General features: G+C 35.6%; 1 protein-coding gene across 3 annotated transcripts; it reads left to right on the forward strand.

Moving 5' to 3' along the window:
* Positions 1–25,686, forward strand: LOC132855169 (transmembrane channel-like protein 3). Of its 3 annotated transcripts, none has more exons than XM_060883939.1 (23): positions 1–483; positions 1,126–1,272; positions 3,174–3,249; positions 5,911–5,992; positions 6,236–6,342; positions 6,813–6,911; positions 7,011–7,153; positions 7,994–8,141; positions 9,733–9,776; positions 11,390–11,537; positions 13,069–13,178; positions 13,274–13,352; positions 13,961–14,236; positions 16,510–16,638; positions 16,804–16,871; positions 17,216–17,344; positions 19,578–19,688; positions 21,118–21,243; positions 21,376–21,454; positions 21,570–21,612; positions 22,408–22,636; positions 22,727–22,798; positions 23,706–25,686. In XM_060883939.1, the coding sequence occupies exons 1-23, from the start codon at positions 368–370 to the stop codon at positions 24,544–24,546; spliced, it is 3,402 nt and encodes a 1,133-aa protein (XP_060739922.1). In that variant the 5' UTR covers positions 1–367; the 3' UTR covers positions 24,547–25,686. The 3 variants fall into 3 exon arrangements, with proteins under 3 accessions (XP_060739922.1, XP_060739938.1, XP_060739930.1); XM_060883955.1 differs by having other exon boundaries at positions 3,178–3,249; XM_060883947.1 differs by having other exon boundaries at positions 22,411–22,636; positions 23,706–25,685.
* Positions 25,687–26,422: the final 736 nt, after the last annotated feature.

Below are 26,422 nucleotides of genomic sequence, written 5' to 3' on the forward strand. Positions count from 1 at the left end.
TATATGGGTCACATTGAAACACATGGAGTGTTTTTTAAGAGAATAATGCTCCTTTTAATTGTTCCATATCAGTGCATTTTGTGAATTAAGTGTACATCACTTACTGAAGTGAACTAGAGCATTGCTAGCCCTTTAAGAGCTTGAGCTGGCTGTGATTGGAGCAGCTGCATGAGGTTAAACACGGCGAGGGGCTCAGAGCAGCCGTTCAGTGCTGGATCCAATCAGACAGGTTGCACCTGCACTGTACAGATGTTCCAAAGTCACACATCCACACACTCATACACACACATTCGGATACAGAGCACACACTGAAAGACTGAAGCCATAAACACACACTCACTCAGATGGAAAGTTTGACTCTGGAGCTATGAGTGTGGTGAGAGAAACAACATCACTGACCCAACCATTGACATCCTCCAAACGGAACAAAAGTGTGAGAAAGAGCTCCAGGAAGATCTACAATTCTTACCAGGACAATCCAGTGTAAGTCTGAATTTTTCACTCTCAGTACTTCATTTAAAAATGACATCATTTAAACTATCTTTATGAGTAATGCTCAGACTAAGCCATACTGTGAAAAATAAATTTTCTTTTTCACACTTTTAGTTCATGCAATTACTATATTACCATTCATTCAATATAGGTGCATCTCATATTTTTTGATAATAATTAGGTTTGTTTGGGGTTTTTTTTTCGTGCCAATTGTTGCCTTATATTCAGTCAGTACAGAACTGACTACAGTATATATCTTTACTATATTTATAAGACCCCAAAAGTATTCTTGGGATATTATAAAAGTACGTTATAAATCTTTAAAATAAAAAACTCATTATAATTTTTACCGATTTGTACATTTATTGTCTACCTTCATTTCATTACCTTCATCATAATCAGACTTGATGTCATAAAAACCTCTGTCCATAACTAGACGTTTTCTGTTAATCTAAAGTCGGTAGTATAAAATAGTTTATAGCTTTAATCTCTGTGGTACATTTCTTGACTTTAGGTTCAAGCAAAAATCTATTAAAGAAAATGATTTGAATTTACTCTTTGAGTTTGATTTTGAAAGAGTAGAGAAATTCCACTCTTTCAAATCAAACTTCTGATGCAACCATTGTCCTCCAGTTCCTCTGATGACGAAGACAAGGATGAAGAGCGGGTGGACAGTAATGATCCTGAGGAAATGTTCCAGAATATTCAGTACCAGAAGGAAATCATCGCCAACATTCGAACACGACCATGGCCAATGAGACGCAAGCTCAAAGTCTTAAAGTGAGTCAGTGCTGATATTATCCCCTTCAATACCAAAAAACTTTCATCGTGTCCATATTACATTCTTTACTCCACATGTATCTACATATATTTCTGAGTAATTCATAGTTAATGAAATGTATGATTTAGAAGGAATAATTGAATCTGAGAGATAAAGGGGGTGCATAATGCAATTCTTCAAAATATAGATTTACTCTAGTAGATTCATTTGTTCAAGCATTCATTCCTTCCTTCCTTCCTTCCTTCCTTCCTTCATTCATTCATTCATTCATTCATTCAGTCAGTCAGTCAGTCAGTCATCTTCAGCAACCACATTTTGGTCGGGGACATGACTGATTCTGAACCTATTCAGAAACACTGAGCTAGAGGCAGGAATACACTCTGGTTGAGACATCAGTCCATCACAGGGCACTAAGCACACACAACCACTCCATTTCTATCTGTCTGTTTTCTGTACAGCTTATCCTACACAGGGTCAGACTGCAAAATAAATTAGATACATCTTCATGGAATCCTAAAGAGAGTGAATGTTATTTTAAATGACAGATGTTGTGTAAGAATTTTACTATGTGTCATTCATAATCTTCTCTTATTATAACATGTTATACAGAGTTTTGGATGAAGTGATGGATAAATGGATAGAATAAAACTAGAAAAAAGTTTCCTTTTTTGCATTTTTATAAGCTAAAATGTAGTAATGCTTAATAATAATTGTTACTAACACATGTTGGGTTGTTTAGATTAAATTACACTTGTATGATGCATTATTTACAATACTAATATTTAAAAAATTACCCAACAATTACAGCATGATAACATAATGGCCAAGAAGGCTCCTTAATTTATAACATGTAAAGTCATGAGGGCTTTTATGTGTTGCTCACCTGACGCTAATGGAGAGCAAATGTACTGACGCAAAATAAATAATAATTAACACTTGGCACATGAAAGCTTTAGCCTTATTTATGGCATAGTGCCTAAAAAAACAATCTAACTTGAGTAATTATTTCATTATCCCATCTCTGGCTTTCTCATTTAACTGAGGTCATATGTCCAGTATAAGACATCATCTTATGCTTAACTGGATTTGACTGATTGAGGTCTCTCGAGGGCCAGGGACACTTACCTTTTGAGACACACAAATCGTATACTGTAAACACAGACACACGAAAAACAACACAAGGTATTCAGCAACATTGTTAACTCCAACTTTTAATTGATTGTGTTACCTGCATGTTGCTTACTGCATGATGACCACTTTGCCTCCAACAATGTTTGATGCCCCTTTGTAAATTATCCAGATACGGTATCTGAGGTTTTCCTTTCAAGGTCCATGATATTCGGAGTCAGCTGTAATGCATAAAGCTCCTGACTGGCCAGCGTACACTGTAACTCATCTGTGAGAAGACAACTTTATAGCCCTCTGTAAGAAATCGGGTGTTTTTGTGTACCATATAAGTTGCATATACACTTAAAAAAGCAAGACACTGTAAACATATCAATAAGCTATTCTTGGGCTGCAGGTTTGTCGGCAAAACGCTCACAGAGCAGATTGGATTGTAGTGTAATACAGTAAGTATCTGTTAGAAAAAAGAGGCAAGATGTGGTTTTTAACGGTTTTAGTCCGTAAAACTTCCATTCAGGGGAAAACCCAGCTAAAAGCATGGTTCATAACCTAGAGGAATGCCTACAGCAGTGAAACGTCCTGTGTAGCATTAAAGCTCCGTATTAATGGCTTCATCAGAGCCGAGCACGACAGTAAATCACTGCTACGATCACAGGGAGGAATAATGTGTTATGGGCCAGAGTGCTGATCCTAGCTATCTGCATATGTGTGTGTGTGTGTCTGTGTGTGTGTGTGTGTGTGTGTGTGTGTGTGTGTGTGTGTGTGTGTGTTTCAGGCAGGCCAGGGAGATTGTGCTGAAGTATGAAGGTAGGCTGACAAGGACTCGAGGATACCAGGCTGCAGGAGCAGACGTATGTTTTTTCTTTCTGAATTTTATGAAGTTTATTTCAAAGTTAGGATTTCTCTCAACTTGCTGGTTAAAATAATTGTCAGCATTTATAGTCTCCTAGCCTTTGGTCGGCACCTAAAGTTTTGATAAATCTTTGATGACCTAAATGGGTGCAAAATAATAATAGTGAGATAGTGAGAGTGAGATTGTACTTGAAAGGTTCCTTAAATGAACTGCGAGGGGCGAAAAGCATGTTTGGTGTCTGATGTGTGGTTTCATATTTGTTCACTGGAGCTGCCAGGCTTTCAAATGAGTCTGAATAATTTTTTTTTTTGCTTTGGTTTCAGAATGCATACTTATGTATACTATATTTGGCTAATCTTTTGCTACCACATGGGTCCAGGGTCTATGGATCTGTCCTGCTCACATTTTTAAAACGTTTAAAAATGACTGAATGGCAGAGCTACATTTGCTCCCTGCAACTCGAGGAAACATTCCAGTATAGCCATAAATATAGAAACGTCTCAGTGTTCTCAAAGCGAAAATGAATACAAAGAAGCAGCATCTCATCTGAACTCTCAAAGCTCCAAGTGATTGGAGAGGAGTCACTAATACAGTTCAACTTCCACAAAAGGCAGAGAGTAAATAAGCTAGACACTTAACTTACAGTTGCTCAGCTCTGTGCTTTTGGAGTCTACACTTGCAAGTCACTTTGGATGAAAGCATTTAGCAAGTGGTTAAATGTAAACGTTGTCTTTATGTTTGTTATGGAATATCTATGATGAAGCTCTGTATTTTTTCCTGACTGTCTTCTTTTCTGCGCATCTCTCTCATTCTTTCACTCTCCCCAGACGCTGCGTTCAGATTTACAGCTTCTTGTTACGGCTCGATTTAATTAAAATGCTCCAGTGGCATTCGGCAAGGCTGCCTGAGCGGCATTAAAATTAATTGACTTTTTAGCAAGTGGATTTGATGACAAATGACTAATTATGAAAAATGGCTCAGTGGAATATTGAAGTCAGAAATATTACATGTTTGCTTCAAAAACATTTGCTTTTGCTAATCTCATGTCATGGTCATATCATAGATTCAAAATCCTGTCCAAATAAAAGCACAGTGAATTCCATTATTGATAGAAAGGTCAGCCGAAAATAATAATTTACAGTTTCACTGGAGCTAAAATGCTAATGTAGGTAACAAGTACTAGAAGTTCTATCTGCCAGTTTTGCACTTGGTGATCTGTATGCATAAATTTCCACACTCTTGCGTTGAACATGTTGTTAAACAGTCTGAGTGTAAAAATAAAAATAGCTTGTCATAGCGGCCAGTATTTGTATGACGTGCAATAGTGTGTTCTCCCTCTGTTTATAGACTTCTACAGTTTATTTATTAATCTTAATCTTTAAATTCTTCAAAATAATTGGACCTTCAAGATACTCTTAAGCCTGCACATATTTGGCTCAGATCAGATTAGTGATCAGTTTTAATGGGAACAGCTGTAGATTCTTTAGCTTTAAGACTTTTTTCAAATTGCTCTTCAATTTTAAAGACAATAAGGCCCGACATAACAGGTTTAACACGCAGTTTGAAGGCTACAGAAAACCATGTGACACTTAACAACAAAAAGTTGATTAAATCGGAGCAAGTCTGATTTAAAATTAGTCAGGATAACCTTACACAGAAGTTTAATGGTTGATGATAACATCTTCAGATTAGATGCTTATGAACAAACACTTGAGGCATCTCAGATAGCAGAAAAGATAGGTATGATAGGACCATTGAACTTTGTGTGAAAAAACAAAGCATATAAGCTTTTTTGGAACTTTTCTATGAATATGTTTCTGTCTAAAAACAAATACTACAAATTCTTAAAGCACTGAGTATCTATTTTCATATGAGCCGTTAAACACCACTGTTGTAGAGTGTGACACTACAAAGACATTCAGTGCTGAATATGGACACCACCAAAAAAGCCCACTAAAAAAGTGGTGTACGAATAAATGGGGTAAGATTAATTCTACCCTTCTTATTCCCAGTGAACTCTAATTTAGCTAAGGTCATGGAGAGTAATGCTAAAGCAAACATGTTTTTCCAAAGATTCAATTAGAAGGAATGCCTTTAGGTGGAAAGGTTTTCCCAGTTTAAATGTAAGATTGTAAAGTTAAAAATAACTATATGCAAAGTTAGATCAAAAATCAATCAATATAGGCTTGGATATAGATGTTCATATTATGTTTTACAACCTAATTATCTGAATCTCAGATCTCTTTAAACCATCAGTTGTTTTCTTCCTCTGCATCCCTCACTGCTGACCCAGAGTTTTAGAGTCGAATTATCAGTTAGAAGCGATTTGAGATGGTAATAAATCTCAAATTAAATTCTATACAGTATGTAATAATATTGTATGCTATATCTATACACTTATGATGCTATTGTAGAAATAATTGCATTTTGATGAATTGCTTCATGCACAAATGGTGTTACTGAGAAAGCCAATGATTTTGTTGGGGGTGTTTTTTGTAATGATGTATGCATGAAGCATGAATTAGAACTTGAAGCCCGTCAACTTCTCTTATTTGTTAGCTAAATCAGCCCGGCCGCACCAGTACACAACTAAGGGGTCAGAAAACAAGCATGCCTGGGCTGATTGTAAGAGATTTATTTGTGCTTGCTCATTTCACAGCTGTTAAAGAAGATTTCAAGAGTTCTCTACAATGTCCTAGTACTGTTCATCCCCTGGGAAATGCGGATTAAAAAGATTGAAAGTAAGCAAATAAGTTTTGACATATTTTAACATATGAATATTATCATATAGTACAGTATAATCCATACTTCAAGATTTTTCGGAAAGTACTTTTATAATCTTTATGATATGTAGTCTCTCAAACCATAGATTACTCTACTCTATGGTTATCACATGATTAGGGCATTATTTTTCTTGATCTCATCTTGAGATCTCTCTGAACTCATTTATATTTAGGATATTTAGTATTTTACCCTGTTTGCAGGTCACTTTGGTTCCGGTGTGGCTTCGTATTTTATTTTCCTACGGTGGCTATTTGGGATTAACATCGTCCTCACAATTATGACTGGGGCTTTTATTGTCCTTCCTGAGGTATGTTAGTTCTTAAAAAAGCAGAAAACTATCACCACTTGGTCTTTGTTATAGTGTTATAGTACGTATGTTTAGCCTGTAATGTTTAATACATAAATACTAGGTGTGTATGTATTATGATATTGTTGATTGTTGATTGTATTGTATGATTATGGTTTCATGTATATAGCTACACTGTACTTTTATAGATTAGTGCCTTATATTCAATATGATTTGGCTTTTACAGTATAGACAAAATGTATGACATCAATATGACAAAATGTGTTATATGCGGCTTCGAAGTTTCCCTCTTTGCACTTGGCTCTTATTATAACCTCACATGTCTTCATGCTATGTTTTGTCAGTGAAAAGAGGCCAGATTTATATTGCTCCCTGACACGGGGACACAAAGCAATTTCCCTGCTGAAGTATCAGCCTCCATTATTCATCCTTTTCCCACCCTCCCTTCTTATGTGTGGCTTCTCCATTAGCTTCTTGCTGGAGCTCCTTTTGGCACCACACGTAGCAAAACTATCCCAAGGGACCAAATCGCTTCAGCTCAGGACCTTGATACCATCTGGTCACTCGGGGCAAGATCTTTACACAATAACCATTCGTAGATTGTCTGAAATTTAAAAATACAGTATTCAGCTTTGGACTTTGTGGTCACATTTGTTTCCTATTCTTAGGGTTACCTGCAGTATTCTGTGCTTTTCTATGGCTATTATGGAAACGTGCGTAAGATCGGCAGTGCCGGATATCGCCTGCCCCTGGCCTACTTTCTTGTTGGGATGGCTGTTTTTGCCTACAGCTTCATCACTCTATTAAGAAAGTAATCATTACAGATCTGCTTGTAATCAATCATGAGTTTATTAATAAGTAAGGAATAAATCGTGTATTAGTGGTGAGGTGTTCTAATAAAATAATTAATGGATGGAGTGGCATGATTATTGTGGAACAAGTTATTGTTACTGCCTTTAGGTGGATCATTTTCAATGCACACCAATAACATCACAAAAATGTACAATATATTTAAACAATTTTGAAAATGAAGCATTGTACCTATACGTAGTAGTTACATAAAATATTGCTGAAATTCTTCTTAGTTTGTCTCGTGTGTCATTAAAACTTCTCAGCTATAATGCAATGTTAAACTGTGCTACAGTAGCTATGTATAATCTCATTTAGAGCAAATGAATTTACATACAAAAAAAAGTCTTCACACCCATGCTAATATTGCAAATTAAATTTCTAAATGTGAAAAAAAAAAAAAAAATTAAAGCCAATATTAAAATAAATTGAACTGCTGAAAAAAGAAAGGAAAAAAAAAAGAATTGTTTTTCACAGCACAAAAACCTTCCATTTTAATGGAGGTGTGTTAGATTGTTTATGTTCACTCCAAGCAATGAACAAATCTACTCCAAGAAAAAGGAATAAAGAACTTGGAATAAAGAGATCCAGTAAAGTCTTTACCTTAAACTCTTATGTCTTACACGTTAAAACAAGCAAATTTAGTGGAACTTATTTACCTGACAACTGTCTGAATTTAGCATATTAAACAAAATCTATATTTTTTAGTGAGCCATGCTGCAAACAGAATGATCACCTATTATTTTAATATATAAAAATAAGTGTTATATTATACTGGGATGAATGTATTTTATTTCTTCAGAATGGCAAAAAACTCACGGTTGAGTCTATCCAGTGCTTCCAGTGAGAACTACACGTTTTGCTGGCGAATCTTCTGTGCCTGGGACTACCTGATCGGCAATCCTGAGGCTGCTGAGAGCAAAGGAGCAGCAATAGTCAATAACATCAGGGTGAGTGTATGCCATAACCCATGACACAGGCATCTTGATCTGCATGATTTGGTTCCCAATGATCCACTACCCTTATTTTATTACATCATAATCTATCACAGGAATTTTATGTTCTCTTATACAGTGATAATTTCCATATGGCGAGCCTGTCAGTATTAATAATTACAGGTGTTAAGGGTTTGCACTAGTCTCAATATTTGTAATATTAATTCAAAGCAGTGTACATAGGGACGAAAATTAGAATGCAGCCGTAACTGAAGCTTTTTTATCACTAGTGACTGTATGATCTTTTAGTAGTAGCACCATTGAAGGGGGTGTTGCCATTAAGCCGGTCAGTTCCTGTGAAACTTTATTATTTTTTCCAAAAAATAATTAACTAGTATATCGAAAACGTAAAGTTAGTCAGTGGTAAACATGAAGATAGTCAGAGCTCTAGACAGACCTTAGTTAAAGTAGTGGTTCTGTTATTCTATTAATGGGTCTGCCCGTACTGTTGGACTGCAACATGGCTGTGCTGACCAGCAGAGGAGAATAAGAATCATTTTAATCACTTTCTAAATATCAACGAATGTCCAACGAATATGTATATGTATGTATATGTATGATCCTTCGTCCTGGGCAAATGTCCGACGTATATGTATGTTACCTTGTAAAGCGTCCTTGAGCTTGGGAAATGCGCTATATAAATTAAACATATTATTATTATTATGATTATTGTTATTATTATCGGTACCATTTTCCCTTTTCCTTTGTATTTATGTTATTTTTCAGAAAAAAAGCAACAAAAAGCTATTGTTGTCATACTTTTTTTATTGGCATCCATAATAAATACAGTTAATTATCCTCAAGCCAAGTCAAACATAAATTTGTAGATTGTATTTCACACTAATGAACTAAATATATTCTTAGTTTACCTTAGTTTACCTAAATAAAATACTGGATAAAAGATGACTAATTTCCCACCATTTACAGCTTTTGGTAGACACAGTTTTCTAGATCGACTTACATTTATCTGATTTATACATATTTACAGCATTTAGCAGACACCCTTATCCAGAGCGACTTACATTTTATCTCATTTTTATACAACTGAGCAATTGAGGGTTAAGGGCCTTGCTCAGGGGCCCAGCAGTGGCAGATTGGTGGACGTAGGAATTGAACTCACAACCTTCCGATTGGTAGCCCAACACCTTAAAAACTAGGCTACCACATCCCTATATAAGAATCCTTTACAGCCAAAACTGTAAATTTGTTTTTTTTTTATAATGATTGGCTTTATACAACTGAGCAGTTGAGGATTTAGGGCCTGATCCAAAGGTCCAGCAGTGGCATTTGGTTTTCTTTGGACATAACCTCACATCCTCCCAGTCTGTAGTACATCTTAACCACTGAGATACCACTCCCTGTTACTGTGTGAAGTTCTTACACAAACTGTGTAAAGTTTGGTAGGTCTGGGTAGCTCTACAATACATTCCATCACCATGACTAAATGGAGATATTTACTCACCTGTAGAATATTAGCTGTAGATTTGTTTGTTGTGTTGTCTACAGTTGTTACTGATATGTTCTTCAATGTCTTCTTATTTTGAAGGAGGCCATTGTGGAAGAGCAAGAGAAGAAGAAGGAGATCAGCCTGTGGGTGTTTTTACCAATATTTTCAAGCTTTCTTTGGGATCCCTTTAAGAGTATCAAATTGCTCCGTAACTCTAATTTCTCTGCCAGTGCTGCAAATCCAGCTCTTCCCCTTCCTCTCCTCTCAGTGAGGGTCACTCGAGGGAGTGTTTGTTAATGTTTGCTTTCAAGGAAGGGAAATGATCAGTATCAGTGGATGAATTAGGGTGATAGTGTTGTTTTTAGCGTAGAGTGCAGAGCTCTGATTTACTCACTCTGTCCACATTGACTGCAATCGCAGCACAAAACCTCCCACCGTATTTCATACACACAGCTTTTACTGCAGCAGATGACTGCTCCTAAATCACTATCAGAGCTGCTCATATATTAAAGTGGATTACTCAGCTGGGTGTCTGTGTACACACTTAGACACCCACACAGAGATTCTTACAACCACATAGGACTGCATGTGTTTGCCTTCCAACCACACAAATTAATGCAGCCCAAAATTGATTGTGCTGTGTCATATTAGTCCTTTCAGTTATAGTTTTGATGGTCCATATATTCCTTGCTGACTAGCACTACAGTTCAAACTCAAAAGGCTACAAGAATAACTTCCAAAATCCAAAATTATTAATTAATGTTCTAATGATTTTAGACAAACATCAAACATATAAAGTCATATACTTGCCAATAGACAATTTGAGAAGCCAACAGGAAGACATGGATGAAAGGATGGGGAATGGATGGAAAGGGGGATAAATAGATGAATGAGTGAATGGATGGTAGAATGATTCAAGGGAGAGATGGGTGAATATAAGAAAAGATAGAAGGTGATACGGGTGGAGGGAGTGATTGGTAAATGTATAGTTGGGTTTATGGGTGCATTGATGGATGTCCGGAAGAGATAGATGGAAAGGTGGATACTTAGATAAATGAGTGGATGAATGTTAGAATGACTGAAGGGAGAGATGAGTGAATGAAAGGAAATATGGTAGGTGAAATGCTTGGAGGGAGTGATAGGTTAATGCATATATGGGTGTATGGGATGAATGGATGAGAGGAATGAATGGATGATTGGATGGACTACACATTGTTGACAGTGAGGCATAATCAGTGTTGGAATTGTTAAAAAAAATTAATTCATTAAAAAAATATATTAATGTTTGTGTTCATTAAGTGTGTATTTTGTGTGAAAGACTTTCAGGAAAATCATCTTTAGTTTACAAAAACAAGCTTCAGTTTAGCAGCAACATTGTGTTCCAGCTTCATATTTGATTCTAGAATGTAACAAACACAAAAACTACATTAAATATAATAAAATATTATTCAGTTCTTTGATTTAGAAAGATCTTCCTCATCAATCTCCAATATATCTCCATATATTTGTACCCGTAATACAATTTTGCATGCAATTAAGTTTTATTTTGCAACCAACATCCTCATTGTGAAATCAATGAGGGTTAGTATCTAGTCAAGAGGAAACTATTTAATCAAGTCTTCTTCTTACATAAGCCTGTGATACGGATTATTTACTTGAAATCTAATTACAATTTAACTGCCTTCATTATTGAAATTCTATTGCATCTATCGCATATGAATAAAATATTTTTTTTTTTTCGGATCTTCCCATGCAGAGCAGTTTTAATCAGCTTGCGGATTCTGGCCAACATCCTGGTCTTGCTCTCACTGGCAGGCAGCATCTACATTATCTACTTTGTTGTGGATCGCTCACAGAAGCTGGAGCAGGAGAAAGCAGAGCTAACCCTGTGGGAAAAGAACGAGGTCTTGCTGAAATTTGATGGTCTTTGTGTTTCAAAGTGAACTGGTAAATTAATGGGGTTACCTATCAGTGCCAAATTTTACTTGTATGTTTTTTTTTTTAGCAATGCAGCAAACATATTTAGTAAATGTATGGAAAGAAGATTTAGGTTTTAGTTTAATACAAGAATTTTTCTAAGAGCTAACAAAATAATCTGGTAATAACCGTAATAATAATGAACACATTTATAATGCAGACATAAACCATTGTAAACATTTATATGTGATCAGTTTTTAAAAAATACTACTCCTGTTAGCAAACGGTATTATGAATTGGGATGTGGTAGCCTAGTGGTTAATCAGCATTGATCTTCCAATTGGAAGGTTGTGAGTTCAAATCCCAGGTCCACCAAGCCACCACTGCTGAGCCTCTGAGCAAGAAACTTAATTCTCAATTGCTCATTTGTATAAAATGGCATGAAAATGTACATCGCTCTGGATAAGGGCGTCTTCTAAACGTAAAAGTAAATGAAATCCTAGCACCTAGCTTTACAACCCGTGTTTGTAAAACATTATCATAACCCGATATTTCCTTGTGCTTCATCATAGAGTCCATATTAAACAATGTTTTACATTCCGAAGATTTTCTAACCTGTATCACTTATAGCTTCCAAATACAACTAATAAGATATTATAATTAGGTAATAATATAATAATCTACACTTGTGATAGAGTATACACATTTAGATACATGTTAAAAGTATATTTGGTTGGTGATTCAATAAATTTTTAATTGCTCTTACTATATAATATGGTGGACATTTTTATAAGTAATAATAAGGTATTAAAATGTCTTATAAATGCATTCACAGGTCATTAAACATTTAGCCTGCATAAAAAGTCTTACTGAATAACCCTTTATAAATAATATCGACCTGAGTATAGTAATTAGAACTGTGTTTTTTAAAGCTAAAAAAAAGCATTTAAAATGTCAGCAAAGAGGGTTTACATAATACGTTCATGCCCTATTATTAAACTAAAAAATGGCTGTTTTGTTCTCACCCCCACCCCACCCACCCACCCCCACCCAAAAAAAAAAATTAAATTAAAAAAAAACGGCCAAAAAAGAGAGGGACAGGAAGCAAGATGGAAAAACACTCATTGTGAACATTTTAAATGTCTACTTATTTATAGAAATTAATTTATTAGTTTGATGCTTGTGTATGTGGTGCATGGTATTATAATGAAAAGTTTTGCCATATGAATAAATTAACCAGGGATTATTAAAAGCACATTGTTATAGCTATATGAGGCATTAAAAAGGTTATAAGATGCTTTCAAATAATTATAAGCACAGTTTTTGTTTTTTATGATTTTTTTTTTCCCCTTGACATTTCACATTATTTAAAGCCAAAGGTGGACATTCTATAATACATAAACCACCTCAAAAATGATAATTGGAATAATAATTCATCTTCAGATAAGAAGCAGTGATGTATAAATAATAAGGACTTGCCTGTGTATGTTAAATTAAAGTGTGTCCTCTCTCTGTTAGGTGAGTGTAGTCGTCTCCCTCATTACTATGATTGCCCCTTCTGCCTTTGAGCTTGTGTCACAGTTGGAGATGTACCACCCAAGAACTAGCCTTCGTTTCCAACTTGCCAGGTCTGATACCACTAAAAAGTGCAATAATTTCAAACAAAATGTTATGCTTGTGGCCAGGCTTATCTGAGTTTCCATTCTGGGTTTGATTTGATCAGGGTGCTGGTGTTGTATCTTGGAAATCTCTATAGTCTGATAATCGCCCTGTTGGACAAAGTGAACAGCATGAGCTCTGATGTAAGTAACGTTTCTAAATTATTCTCTAATTCTTCAAGAGATAAAAACCTAACATAATTCCAGCATACATAAAGACACATACTAAGGTAAAAAAATCAACTCAAACGATGAAGGAAATGTACAGTTTGATTCAGCATTGTACAGCATTATTTCTAAAATCCAAATCAGCAGGCAAAAGGCAAAATCACAAAGGCTATGTAGCCAAAACAGAAACATACAATGTCCAATATTTATTTTCAACTTAAACAAATTATCTCTTTATTAAAATATTTTGAATATATCAATTATTTTAATGAATTCTATTTTATTTTAATTATGTCAGGAATAAGCAGGTGATGTGGATGAAAGTGAAGAGTTCTTATGACTTGTGAAGTGTAACACAAACATACTGTATAACCAAATCATGATCATAAGCATGAACATGGACAACAAACCAGATGTGACACATACACTACAAAACATACTACTAAACAATGTGATTCAGCTGCTTGTGGTCATGTGGTGTTGTGTGTGGCATGATCATGTGACATGGTTGAGCACCATTATTGGCACTACCACAACAAATAAATTCTGCACAAGATTTTATTTAATTCACTTTTTTGTCTCAGATTCCAGGGAACTGGTCTGACTCCACATCTTACCTGGCCACCATTTCCCAGCCTGCAGAGACCAACCTGTCCACCATCGTCCCAGAGATCACTGAAGGAAGGAATAGCACTGTCACCATGGCAATAATGGACCTGAACCATACCACCTACAATATAAAGCATAGTTTTATGTCTGGAAGATCAGCACCAGTCCTTACTGGAATGAATCACACCATACTATATGAATACAATGGCAAAAGCCAGCAGGATCAGTGCTGGGAGACTTATGTTGGGCAGGTGAGATTTAACCACTGCTAAAATAGAATCGTTGTATTGTTGTTAAAGTTGTAAAACATAACATATGCATGTGAATAAATGTTATAAACTGTATACGACTAACAGCAGAGCTGATACCATTTAAACCAAAAGTAATATTTATTTGTTTTATTACAATTTTTTTTTATTTATTTATTTTTTATTTATTTAACTTTAAATTAATGTTACTCACAATGATACCATGTTGTCCTTTAAAAAGATGTTTGTGTCAGTAAACTGTAGGAAACCTTTTACAAAACATCCACACCTGACTAATGATAGTTACAAGGCATATATTAATACAGTAGTATAATAAAATTAACTTTATCAGTATTGGGTAAGCATATTTACGGTGGCCGAGAAGTGCAAAACACATTAACAAATCTGAAAACACATTAACAAATCCGAAAACAAATGAACAAATCCGAAAACAACTTAACAAATCCGAAAACAAATGAACAAATCCGAAAACACATTAACAAATCCGAAAACACATTAACAAATCCCAAAACAAATGAACAAATCCGAAAACACATTAACAAATCCGAAAACACAACGACAAGTCAGACAACCCGGAAATGGTAGTGTATCGTTTTTGAATGGAAACTTACCGATCATTGGACAAGACACCTGTCACTCAAGATATACAGGTATGGAATCTTATGTGTAATGTGTAAAGTTCTCCGTTTAAATATAAGAAAATAACAGAATTAATCCACAGTAATCCATCCCATCCATCCATTCCAACTTTTCCCTGCGGGAACCCTCTTCCGGGTTGTCTGAAATGTCGTTGTGTTTTCTGATTTGTTAATGTGTTTTCCGATTTGTTAATGTGTTTTCCGATTTGTTAATGTGTTTTGTGCACCGATTCAGACAACCCGGAAGAGGTAGGTATAGTTTGTGAATGGAAACTTACCGATCATTGGACAAGACACCTTTCATTAAAGATATACAGGTGAATAAAAGGTGTCTCGTCTGACAATGGTAAGTTTCCATTCACAAACTATACCAACCGCTTGGTATAGCATTGTCTGACTTGTTAATGTGTTTTCGGATTTGTTAATGTGTTTTGGGATTTGTTCATTTGTTTTCAGATTTGTTAATTTGTTTTGGTATTTGTTAATGTGTTTTCAGATTTGTTCATTTGTTTTGGGATTTGTTCATTTGTTTTGGGATTTGTTAATTTGTTTTGGGATTTGTTAATTTGTTTTGGGATTTGTTAATGTGTTTTCGGATTTGTTAATTTGTTTTGGGATTTGTTAATGTGTTTTCGGATTTGTTAATTTGTTTTCAGATTTGTCAATTTGTTTTGGGATTTGTTAATTTGTTTTGGGATTTGTTAATGTGTTTTGGGATTCGTTAATTTGTTTTCGGATTTGTTAATTTGTTTTCAGATTTGTTAATTTGTTTTCAGATTTGTTTATGTGTTTTCGGATTTGTTAATGTGTTTTCGGATTTGTTAATTTGTTTTCGGATTTGTTAATGTGTTTTCGGGTTTGTTAATGTGTTTTCGGATTTGTTAATTTGTTTTGCACTTCCCGGCCATCGTACATATTGCCATAGGTCGCAAAAACTGGCTTTGGGCTTGTGTTGAGCTAATGGCAATAATTCTGGCTAATAATTCTCACAGGGTTATTTTTTTAATTTGTTAGTAAGTGTGTCTCTACCATCATCACTCCACTTTTGCCAAATTGTTGGAAAGGCTGGGCAAATATAACCACCCAAATTAGACACCAGGCCAATATCAGTTTTCTCTGGATATGGCTCTGTTTGTTATGAATTTTCATTGTACGAGCCACCATTTTTTCATATACACTACACCATTAACCAAACAATTAATACTTGCACTGAAGCTAAAAAAGCACTTAATAGCTTCAGTAGCAGATCAGTCTTTAAGCTAACTAATGTCATCATTTTGCTCAAAAGCCTCATAAATATGCCATTAATGCTTATAGAAGAAGAAAAATGAAAATCTAATGTCCTGTAGTAATTGTTTTCCCCTGGACGGCAATGAAATGACTATGGATTGAATACATGGATGCATGGATTGAATTGTCAGGCCAGACAGTTACTTAATGAAACTATCAGTAGGCAGAGACAGAGCACATCAATTCCCCATGATGCAATCCATAGCACTGATTTAATAGTCTTCTTCGAGGAGCTTTTCTAAGACTTCTAAGAGGAGTAGTGTTACACAACAGGGGCAGAGCCCAGCTAGGTAGAGCAAATGTGTATCCTGCTTATTTGGTTTACAGGAAATGTTGAAGCTCTCAATCATTGACATGATCTTCACCGTGGCTAGCATTTTGCTGATCGATTTTATCCGGGGCCTGGTGGTTCGATACCTGAGCGACTGCTGCTGCTGGGATTTGGAGAGCAAATTTGTAAGAGATATTTTATTTTAAAACATACTTCATACAGGTTGTTTTCTGATTCCATGCATATTTTCAATGTAATTAACAGCTTTGTTGTGAATTTTGTTTGTTTGCATATTAAAATATATTTGCATATATTGTAAAAAAAAAAAAAAAATCATGTATATTTCACAGCCTGAATATGGTGAATTCAAGATAGCTGAAAATGTCCTACATCTAATATACAACCAGGGAATGATATGGTATGTAAGAGTAATAATGAACTTATCGTTTGTTATAAACTGTCACTGTGATAACCTTATTATTGTTTACTGAAACCCCATATTAAGTTTTTATCACTTAATGACCTTTCCATCGTATTAAGCATTATAGAACATTACCGCATCTTTCCACATCGTAATTCCCTGAACTCTAAACCCTTTTTCGCTTGATTACATTTAGTCCTCACAAGGACACATGGTGCTCCACTGGCCCTCAGATTTGTAATCTGTTAATAATGGCTTGCTGTTGGCTAGAATCAGCATCTCTGTCAATGTGAAAGCATTCCAACAGCTTATATAAATCTTTGTCATCTCCCTTGGTCTAGGATGGGGGCCTTCTTCTCACCCTGCCTGCCTGCCTTCAACGTGATGAAGCTTATTGGACTCATGTACCTGAGAAGCTGGGCTGTGCTCACCTGTAACGTTCCTCATCAGCAGGTCTTCCGAGCCTCCAGGTCAGAAGGTGCCACTAAATTTTGTGTTTAGTATGTGAGGTTTGGAGAAATTGATGATTTTGTTTTTCTATAAAAGGTATTAGAACAACATATGGCAACATACATGTGAATCTGTAAAAATGTATAGATGTAAGAGCATTTCATATAAGGCACCTCAAATACAATAAAAGCCTAGCAGCATTATTCCCCAAAAAACTAGAATTGCCATTGTATTTGAGGTGTCATAAATAAATGCTCTCACATCTAAACATTTTTGCAGATATACATTAAGTACTTTCACATTTACTGGATTATCCCTCACAAAAAAAAATCTCCCACTTACACCACTTTATCTCTCACATACAAAAATATTATCTATCTAGCATTCACATAAATTTTCTCACATTCACATAAAATTCTCTTTCATTTCCTACATAAAAAATGCTTTTACATATAAATGCTTCTACTTTTACAACTATACCACTATTGTACAATACGTAGTTACAAACACACTCACATACACACTAATACTTTCATATTCACACCAAATGCTCTCACATCCACATTAAATTCTCTGACATTCACATAAATAGTTCTTATGCAAACAAATGCAAAAAGATGGTATGCTCATTAATTTACCTTTCACGTTCACAGAAAATGCTCTCACATTTACAACTATACTTTTACATTCACATGAAAAGCACTGTCTCTCTCTCTCTCTCTCTCTCTCTCTCTCTCTCTCTCTCTCTCTCTCTCTCTCTCTCTCTCTCTCGCTCTCTCTCTCACACACACACACACACACACAATTTCAGACAAAAACACAAATGGTCTCACATTTGCAACATTACTCTCACATATACAGTAGAAGGTTTTCCTCTTTCATTTAATTCTGAATCTTATCACATTTACATAAAATGCTTTCACATATTCATATAATGCATTTGCATTGCTTGCCATTGCTTATTTTATTTTATGGAAAAATCACATGCATTCAACATATTAACCTAATTTTATGTAAGTCATACCTAATTGCATGTGAATGTACAATACATCCCTTATGCCCTGAAGTAAATATGACATTGTGGAGTTAATGTGTGAAAATAATACCAAATGTTCTGTGTAGAATGTGCAAATAATATTATATGCATACTATGTGAATTTAAGGTGAAAAAACAATGAATGTGATGATGAAACAGCATCAACAGCAATTTATAGTGTAGATAGTCTGGAAAGCGTTTTTTAAAACAGGAAATGTGTGTTTCTTTGTTTTAGATTTGAGGATGGAAGTCTACTGTAGATAGCATTATTATATACACTTGCTGAAATCCCCCTTTTTTTACATGCCATATAAATCTGTGAATCTGTGTGAGTCAGCGAACGCGTTCTCTATATTTTAGGGTCTCTGACTAAATTAAATTAATTTAGCGTGAAACAGGACTTTATCAGGCGCCATTTAGATCAAAGACCAGTAAGTCTCAATGGTCCAGTTTAGCTTCATTTCTTTCTTTCTCTTGCTTTCTCTTTTGGCTCTGGAGTGCTGCTGAGCTTTGAATATCTCTATCCTTCTCTTTTTTTTCGTTCTTGATCTGATTTATTTAATGACCGTGTTGTCATAGTCTGTTATAGGCTTATCAGTCAGTCACAGATGGGAGGTAGGAATCATCTCTTTCACCCACCATCTATCTTCTGACAGTGGGTCTTTCATAAATGAATGTGGCTCATAAAGCAATACAGTATTTCATGGGGTATTCCATAATGCTATTCCAGAAATAGTCCATTGCTTCCACTTGGGTATTTCATAACAGATGTGCATTTTTGTAAGATATTCATAAAAGGTAAAAAAAAAAATAGGTTACTGTATTTATATTTTATTTCAACTTTACTATGCTACAGAATTTGTTATTTACAGTCCTAATCTTTTTTGATTTCTGAATTATTAAATAACCCCTTGCTATATTAGGCTGAAAAATAGGCTGTTCAACAATAAAAGCACAGGATAAAACACTGTATAATGTTCGTAGGTATATTTTTTTCATGTACTAAACATTTTTGCATCCATATTTGACCAGAGATGTCCTTTTATTTCAATAATAATAAATGTACATTTTTTCTACCAGTCCAACCATTTTGATTGATCATTTATGGTTTTCTCAAGCCATCCTGTACACGAAGGTTTTTGTGGTAAATTGTTTGTTTGCCTACTTTGATTTTCTTAAATTGTCTAAAAGTTCTCTTTTTTCCCTTTATTTCCCAGATCTAATAATTTCTACCTGGCCATGCTCCTATTTATGCTCTTCCTCTGCATGCTACCAACTATCTTTGCGATTGTGAGGTACAGGCCTTCGCAGCACTGCGGACCTTTTAGGTAAATGAGTCAGACTTATAAACCTCCATCTTAAGCGAAATATGTGTGTGCAGAAACCGTTAAAGCCACTTTCATTAAGCCTTCCTGCTTAATCTTTGCCAGCAGCAGCATACAACCTCACTGTGTTCAGGTTAATCTTTATCAGGAGAAAAGATTTCATAGCAGGTTAATTTCCCTGCAGTCACTGTATGCACATTTTACTGAATCGAAAGCTGCATTTGCTATCATTTGAAGGAACATTTCATCCAAAAATTAAATTCTCACAGCTGTCCTTTTCCCCATTAGCTAAGGCTTGTATGGTGTCTGTAGCTAGCATGACTTTAGTGTTGTTATCAATATTACTGGCTTCAAACCTTGTCTTGTGTATGTGATTTCTGACACTACAGAAATGAACAAAATTACATTATAGAAATAAATGATTAGTAATGCATCTTGAAGCTAAAAGCAATTTCTTTCTGTCTCTATGTAACTCACAAATGTTTAAACAAATTTTGTAAATGTAGCATAGCTAATTGATAACATTTAGTTGATGGGTATTTTCTATACATTTAATATTAATTTATTTTTGGTAAACAGCTTAAGTTAGTTCCTAACAATTACCTCAAGCTATGTAATTAACCCTAATTCAGCAAACACCAAAAGCTTTATTTTTAAACTTTATACTATACTTTATTATGTAAATTACTTTTTACTATAAACTATAGGTTAAATCCATTTAATCAAAGAACGTACTGTACACTGGTCAGGCTCAAAAGAAGACTCATTAAACACCTATCCTTTGCCACTGTAGGTGGGTGAACTCTGAATGAAGTCAGAAATTCTTTTGTGGCTAGAACATTTGGCTCGCACCTCTAGGGTTGAGAAAATTTTGCATGTTCTACCTCATGCTTCAGGGATTTCCTCCCCTGTCCAAAGACATGTGCCATAAGCTGATTGGCATGATTGCCTGTAGTGTATGAATTGGTGGGTGAGTGTGTGTGCAATTGTGCTCTTTAATGGATTTGCCCCTGCCGTGTACCCAGAGTACCCTGGGATAGACTCTAGGATCTTTGCAACCCTATCTAGGATAAGTGGTATAGGTCTAGGATAGATGAGTCCTATTTCTTTTTTTTCTCTTTAGTTTAAAAACTTCTTTATTCATTTCTGAATTTTCCATATTGTCACTTGTAGCTGTCTTTCTGTGTTGTCTTTCTTTATGTTTAAACTTTGTAAGCAGTCATATTAAAGTAAAAGATCACTTGAGGTCATGTGCTATGGCAAATAGAATAATGGTTGAGGTGATCTATGGTGTTCAATGTGATACTAACATTTCTACTGGGTAATCAACAATTTAACACGTGAATATTTCCTATTGAACTAATTAACTATTCATTATTATAAAAGCACAATCATACACCCTTTGTTTTTGTCTGATCTTCTGCCTCTATAGTGGTCAAGAAAAGATCTATGACATCATTTCTGAGACAATAGACAAAGACTTCCCTGTGTGGTTTAGTAAGGTGATGGGTTATGTCACAAGTCCTGTGGTGGTTCTGCCAGGCCTCTTGCTTCTCTTGTAAGTCATGCTAGTTCTTTTTGAAGTTCAATTACCTCAGGGAAATAAATAAACAGATAATAAAATATCTTGCTTTGCTCATCATTTAGCTGCTATTATCAGTGTGTTTCTTAAATGTTGTATTGTTTGCAGCATGCTCATCTACTACCTGCAGTCCATTGCCAGGTCTCTCAAATTCACCAACAACCAGCTACGAATGCAGCTTCAGACAGTGAGTCATTCAGCAATAAAAGTCTAAGATTGAAATCTAAACAGAGAACAAATCATTGCATATTTGGATAGTTTAAGAATGTCTGAAATGTGACTTTGATATTTCATTCCTGCAGGAACGCACAGATGACAAGAAGAAAGTGTTTCAGTTGGCTGCAGGTAAAAGACCCAAAAGTTCTTTTTAAAAGACCCAATATTGATAGTTTCCCTCAATCATCCAAAAGTTTAATGTTGCACTGGAGCTACTGAGGTTAATGTGGCTAACAAATAGTGGAAACTTATTGGCACTGGTTTAGCAATGGAGATCATCTGATCTTATTCAGTAAGTGAATGCATATCCATTTTTCACACTCTACATTTTCAATGCATTTTGTATATGATGTAGTATAGTATAGTAGTAACATGGTGTTGTTGGTGGAATCACCACAATACAGTGGTGTTCCAAACTGGATGTATTCCTGCCTCATGTCCAGTGTTCCTGGGATAGACTCCGAACCCACTTAAATCCTGACCAGGATAAAACATTGAATGTAGATTACTGAACGAACATAAGCATTGAATATATAAGTATCATTACTTAATGTAATTTTGTGTATTCATGTCATAGGAAGGTTTGAAATCCTATATAGAAACTGTTATAGTCCATAAGTGAGTCATGACCATAAAGAAAGGTTACAAAAGAAATGACCATTCAGAATGTATGACTGTGTGTGGAGTTATTGTATATTAAGAGCGTTTCTCATTACAGTGTTTCTCAGTGATCATTGAAGATTCTGTTTTTATGGAGAGAGCAAAGGCAGATATTTATTGAATACTCTTAGTGATTTACTTAAATTTGATTTAGTCTTGTAGGTCCAATGCAAAAGGGGTCATGACTACAAATGTTTTCTCATTATATATTAACGTAATTTGCATTATGTAGCCCTTTTGCGAATTCACTAGGTATATTTTCAGTAGCACGTCTCCAGCCTCCTGAGGGTGTTGAGCAAAAGACTGAGCAGGAGAGTGACATCACAAGCATGGAGTCACCAACTCGGTCTGCTTCACCTCCACGTCGCAACGGCAGCATCAACAAAATCCTTTCACCTGGCCGTCATAACAACAGCATCCGCACGATTGCTCAGTCAGCCTCTCGGCCTGAAGACAGGAGTCCCTCCGTCCTTGTGAGACCCAAGCCTAGCAGGTCTGTCCTAATGACCATTCTTGTTCTCTGACCCTTCAACAATCAGTACATTTTTCCATAAACCTCCCACTTCCATCTCTGCTTGTGCAGTGCTTACAGAGTATTCAGCAGTCCCTCCGTTCCACAAAGGGAGATTCAAAGGGTGGAGTACATCCCCATCAGGTTTGGCTTTCTTTTAAAGGTTCCTGATGTGCAGTTTGATTAACCAAATATATAATGGTCTCAAATACATCCATTTTAAAATGTGTTGTTGCTCATAAACAGCAAGTCACCTTCTAATTACTACTAAGTCTGTAGTAATTAGAAGGCTTCATAGCACGGCAAGTCATTTATTTTTTCCTCATTTAAAGCTTTTAAACATCTTCCATCAACACGCTGACAGCTTTGCAACATAAAAGCTTGAGACCGCAATTTCATTTTCATTCACCAAAGTGTAAAAAAAAAAATTGTTGTTTTGGGTCACAAAATGTATGCTTTAAATGAAGAGTTTGCCAAAATGACAAATTTACAGTTTCTGCCTTAACTCAAAGGTAGATAAATGACATTTGCTTGTTGGGTTTTGCACTGGACGTAATTGAATAATGTAGCTAACCAGTAGTAGAAGTATAACTAACCAAAATCTTTGTAAATATGTGCCTCAGACTTGCTATTGTGATAAGACATGTTAAAAAAATTATTTGTGCAGTTTGTCATTTCAAAACCTCTGAAAGTCTGAAGATGGATCTGTATAATTTAGTGAATTGTTCATTTTAATTGATAGATAAATGGATAGACTATTGATTTGCAATGGAAACTCTTGGAAAAAATGTGACTGTGATTTCTCATTAATGTTGTAAGAAAATACATTTATGCAAAAATATTATGAACCTGACTGACATTACGCATTAGCTACATTAGACTGATATCACCAGTGTAATACTAAAGAAGCAAATGTTGGCCACACAACATGTTTGTTTATTAGAAATCTGGGCTCTAAAGGTAAGCCATGATTCATAGGTCTTGAACAGTATAGGAGATTCGGCTAATTTATACCACAACAATATGTTGCTAAAATCCATTTGTTTCTCAGGCATCCTGCCTATCCAGGCCGCTCCAAATCATACCATCATATGGCCTACAATCCTTCTGTGCGTTTCTCTGAGAGTGTACACTCAGATCCAGTGTTCAGGAAGAGCCTCAGGCCCATGCACCCAGAGCCTGGTATTGTCACAGCACAGAGCTATCTGGGCCGGCATGCTCACACCACCCGGTATGTCATCCTAAATGAGCATGAACCACGCAAAAAGATTGTGCGTTCCACCATGCGTCTGCCAAGGCACTATCGAGTGGTGGATGAGCCGACTGAGATCGTGGAGCTTTACCCTCGTAATGTAAAGTGCTACATTCCCCGGAGTCAGCAGCCACATCTCAGTGAAGAAGAGGAGGAAGATGAAGCTAACGACAGTGGAAAGAGAGGGTCGTTAGGGCACTCGCATCGGCCGAAGTCGCTCTCTGATCTTCATCAGAGATCACCAGCACGCTTTTACATTGGTGAAACCCTTGACAGCCGTCTAGCACGAAGAGTGTATGGAGAGAAAGAAGAAGATGATTATCTCGAGTGGGAGGAGGAAGGCCCTCGTAGCCGAACCCGGACAAATATTAAAGTCACGGAAACACCACACAGGCATGGAGAACCTCACGTCAAGCCTAAGAACAAACGCAAAGGGGAGCCGTCACTGACCGAGTCGGATTCGGCCTCGCTGGAGTCCAGCAGTGACCAGCAGAACAGCAGCACTGACCAGTACATCCAAGTCATCCACAACAAAGAGAAATACCTTAAACACAACACTAAAGTGACTAAAAAGAAGTCAAAAACTAGTGCTGATGTGAACATGACTGGCTCAAAAGATCTTGTGTTCTCAAATGTTTGACTACAAATATTGCTTATGTTATAACAACACTGAAAATTCCAGTAGTTGTGTTTTAAAGCACATAATGTAGGTCAGACTACAGCAGGCATAATGTAGGTCCTACGTGTTTTGCAAATGTAAAACATAATTTATTCTGTATATAGTATATAGTATTATAAAGTGATATTAAGACCTATATATACAGTATGTAGTCATAAACTAATTTAAACTGAATCTGCCTGTGGATTAAAAGTGCAAATATCTATGATAGAAAGAAGTTATTTTTTTCAGATCACAAATAATTAAAAACTTTTGATTGAAATATACAAACTGGATAAAGGCTGGATAAGTGCTAATCGTTGTTTCTTTATGATAGAAGAACTACATACTTTGTAAACTAGATACAATGAAACATATACATGAGAACTATACATGCCTATTTTGTGCTAATTTACACTTTTTTAAAATTGCATAGCATGGCATTCAATTAAGGACAACTGTGGCCATATTTTTTGAGCTTATTTCACATTTTGGAAAATATTTTACAGCATCTAGTCATTTTCTTTTTTCATTTACAACCCAAATAGTGCTTTATCCATGCCAGTCTGCACTTTGCTTGTGAACAACATAGGTACCTATTATACAACAGTTCTAAAGGGTGCATGAGTTTAAAAGCTGAGCAGAGAGAAAAAAATGGAGCCACCAACTTCATGCTTCATTACTCAGCCAAAATCATTTGCAAATGCAAGGCGGTGACCAGTGAAACTGTGAAACCAGGTTTTATAAATAATGTGCATGAATTCTAATAAACAAGAGTGATTTGGGTGGATTGAAGTCATAAAAACATCCAGGCAAAGATGGGTTTGCAAATTGTTGAATTACTAATTTTTTAAAGAACTGTATGACAATGTTGTCAAAATGAAGGCAAATAAAATGTGAATAGTTTTGTCTGTCCCAGTACCAAATTGCTCAAGATGATTTCTTAATGTATATAAATTTATGATCTTAAAAATAAAGTGGTTTTAGAAAGCTCTATCAGGTGTAGCTATATCTGCTGAAACCGATACTGTAATTTGTGTGAGGAAGCTGGATTTGGTCAAAATGATCTGCTCCTTTGTGGAATATGACAGAAGCCAGCCTTGTATAAAAATCCAAATAAAAATAGTTTAATGACTATGACTCGCCAGGAATTATTTCGCTTATTATTAACAATTTACATAAAATTCAAATAAGTAATTTATAAAATACTTTAAGAATTATTTATATAAAATTCCCTGTCAGTTTACAGCATGTGACCTAATGTTGGGCTAAAGACAAAAATCATGCAAGATATTTACAGCTTCAGAGGTCCTACAACTTCTAGCAAATAAATATGTCTAAAATGAATTTTCAGGTTTTAAGAATAGAATTAAAAAAAGAATCTTCTTGGCACCAATGGCTAAATTTTGAAATGGAAAAATAAGAATAAAAAAAAAAATCAAACTCTATGACATGTTTTGTCAGTCTCTCCAGGATTTCGCAATTTTGTTGTTGTGGAAAACACGTAATTGCCCTGTGATGGGTTGGCACTCCGTCCAGGGTGTAACCTGCCTTGATGCCCGATGACGCCTGAGATAGGCACAGGCTCCCCGTGACCCGAGGTAGTTCGGATAAGCGGTAGAAAATGAATGAATGAGGATGAAAACACGTAATTAAGCAAAATCTACGATATTCGGAGCAATATTTTAGAAATATTATAGATTTTCTACAAACAAAAGAAAACAAAATCTGAGAGAAACTGTTTAGTGGCCATATTTAGTAATAAAAAATAAAAATACCGAACAAAACAACAAATACATACAGCAAGAGCGACAAGCAGCAACAGCCAGAAGACACTAGAACTTAATTGCCAGCTATG

Source organism: Tachysurus vachellii, chromosome 1 (assembly GCF_030014155.1).
Source record: "Tachysurus vachellii isolate PV-2020 chromosome 1, HZAU_Pvac_v1, whole genome shotgun sequence".
NCBI classification, from domain to species: domain Eukaryota; kingdom Metazoa; phylum Chordata; class Actinopteri; order Siluriformes; family Bagridae; genus Tachysurus; species Tachysurus vachellii.

Excerpts from the sequence above, each read along its gene's own strand:
- LOC132855169 (XM_060883939.1), top strand. The coding sequence starts at position 368 with ATGAGTGTGGTGAGAGAAACAACATCACTGACCCAACCATTGACATCC. Across the intron at positions 3,250-5,910 it reads ACCAGGCTGCAGGAGCAGAC|CTGTTAAAGAAGATTTCAAG; the intron begins GTATGTTTTTTC and ends CTCATTTCACAG. Across the intron at positions 11,538-13,068 it reads CCCTGTGGGAAAAGAACGAG|GTGAGTGTAGTCGTCTCCCT; the intron begins GTCTTGCTGAAA and ends TCTCTCTGTTAG.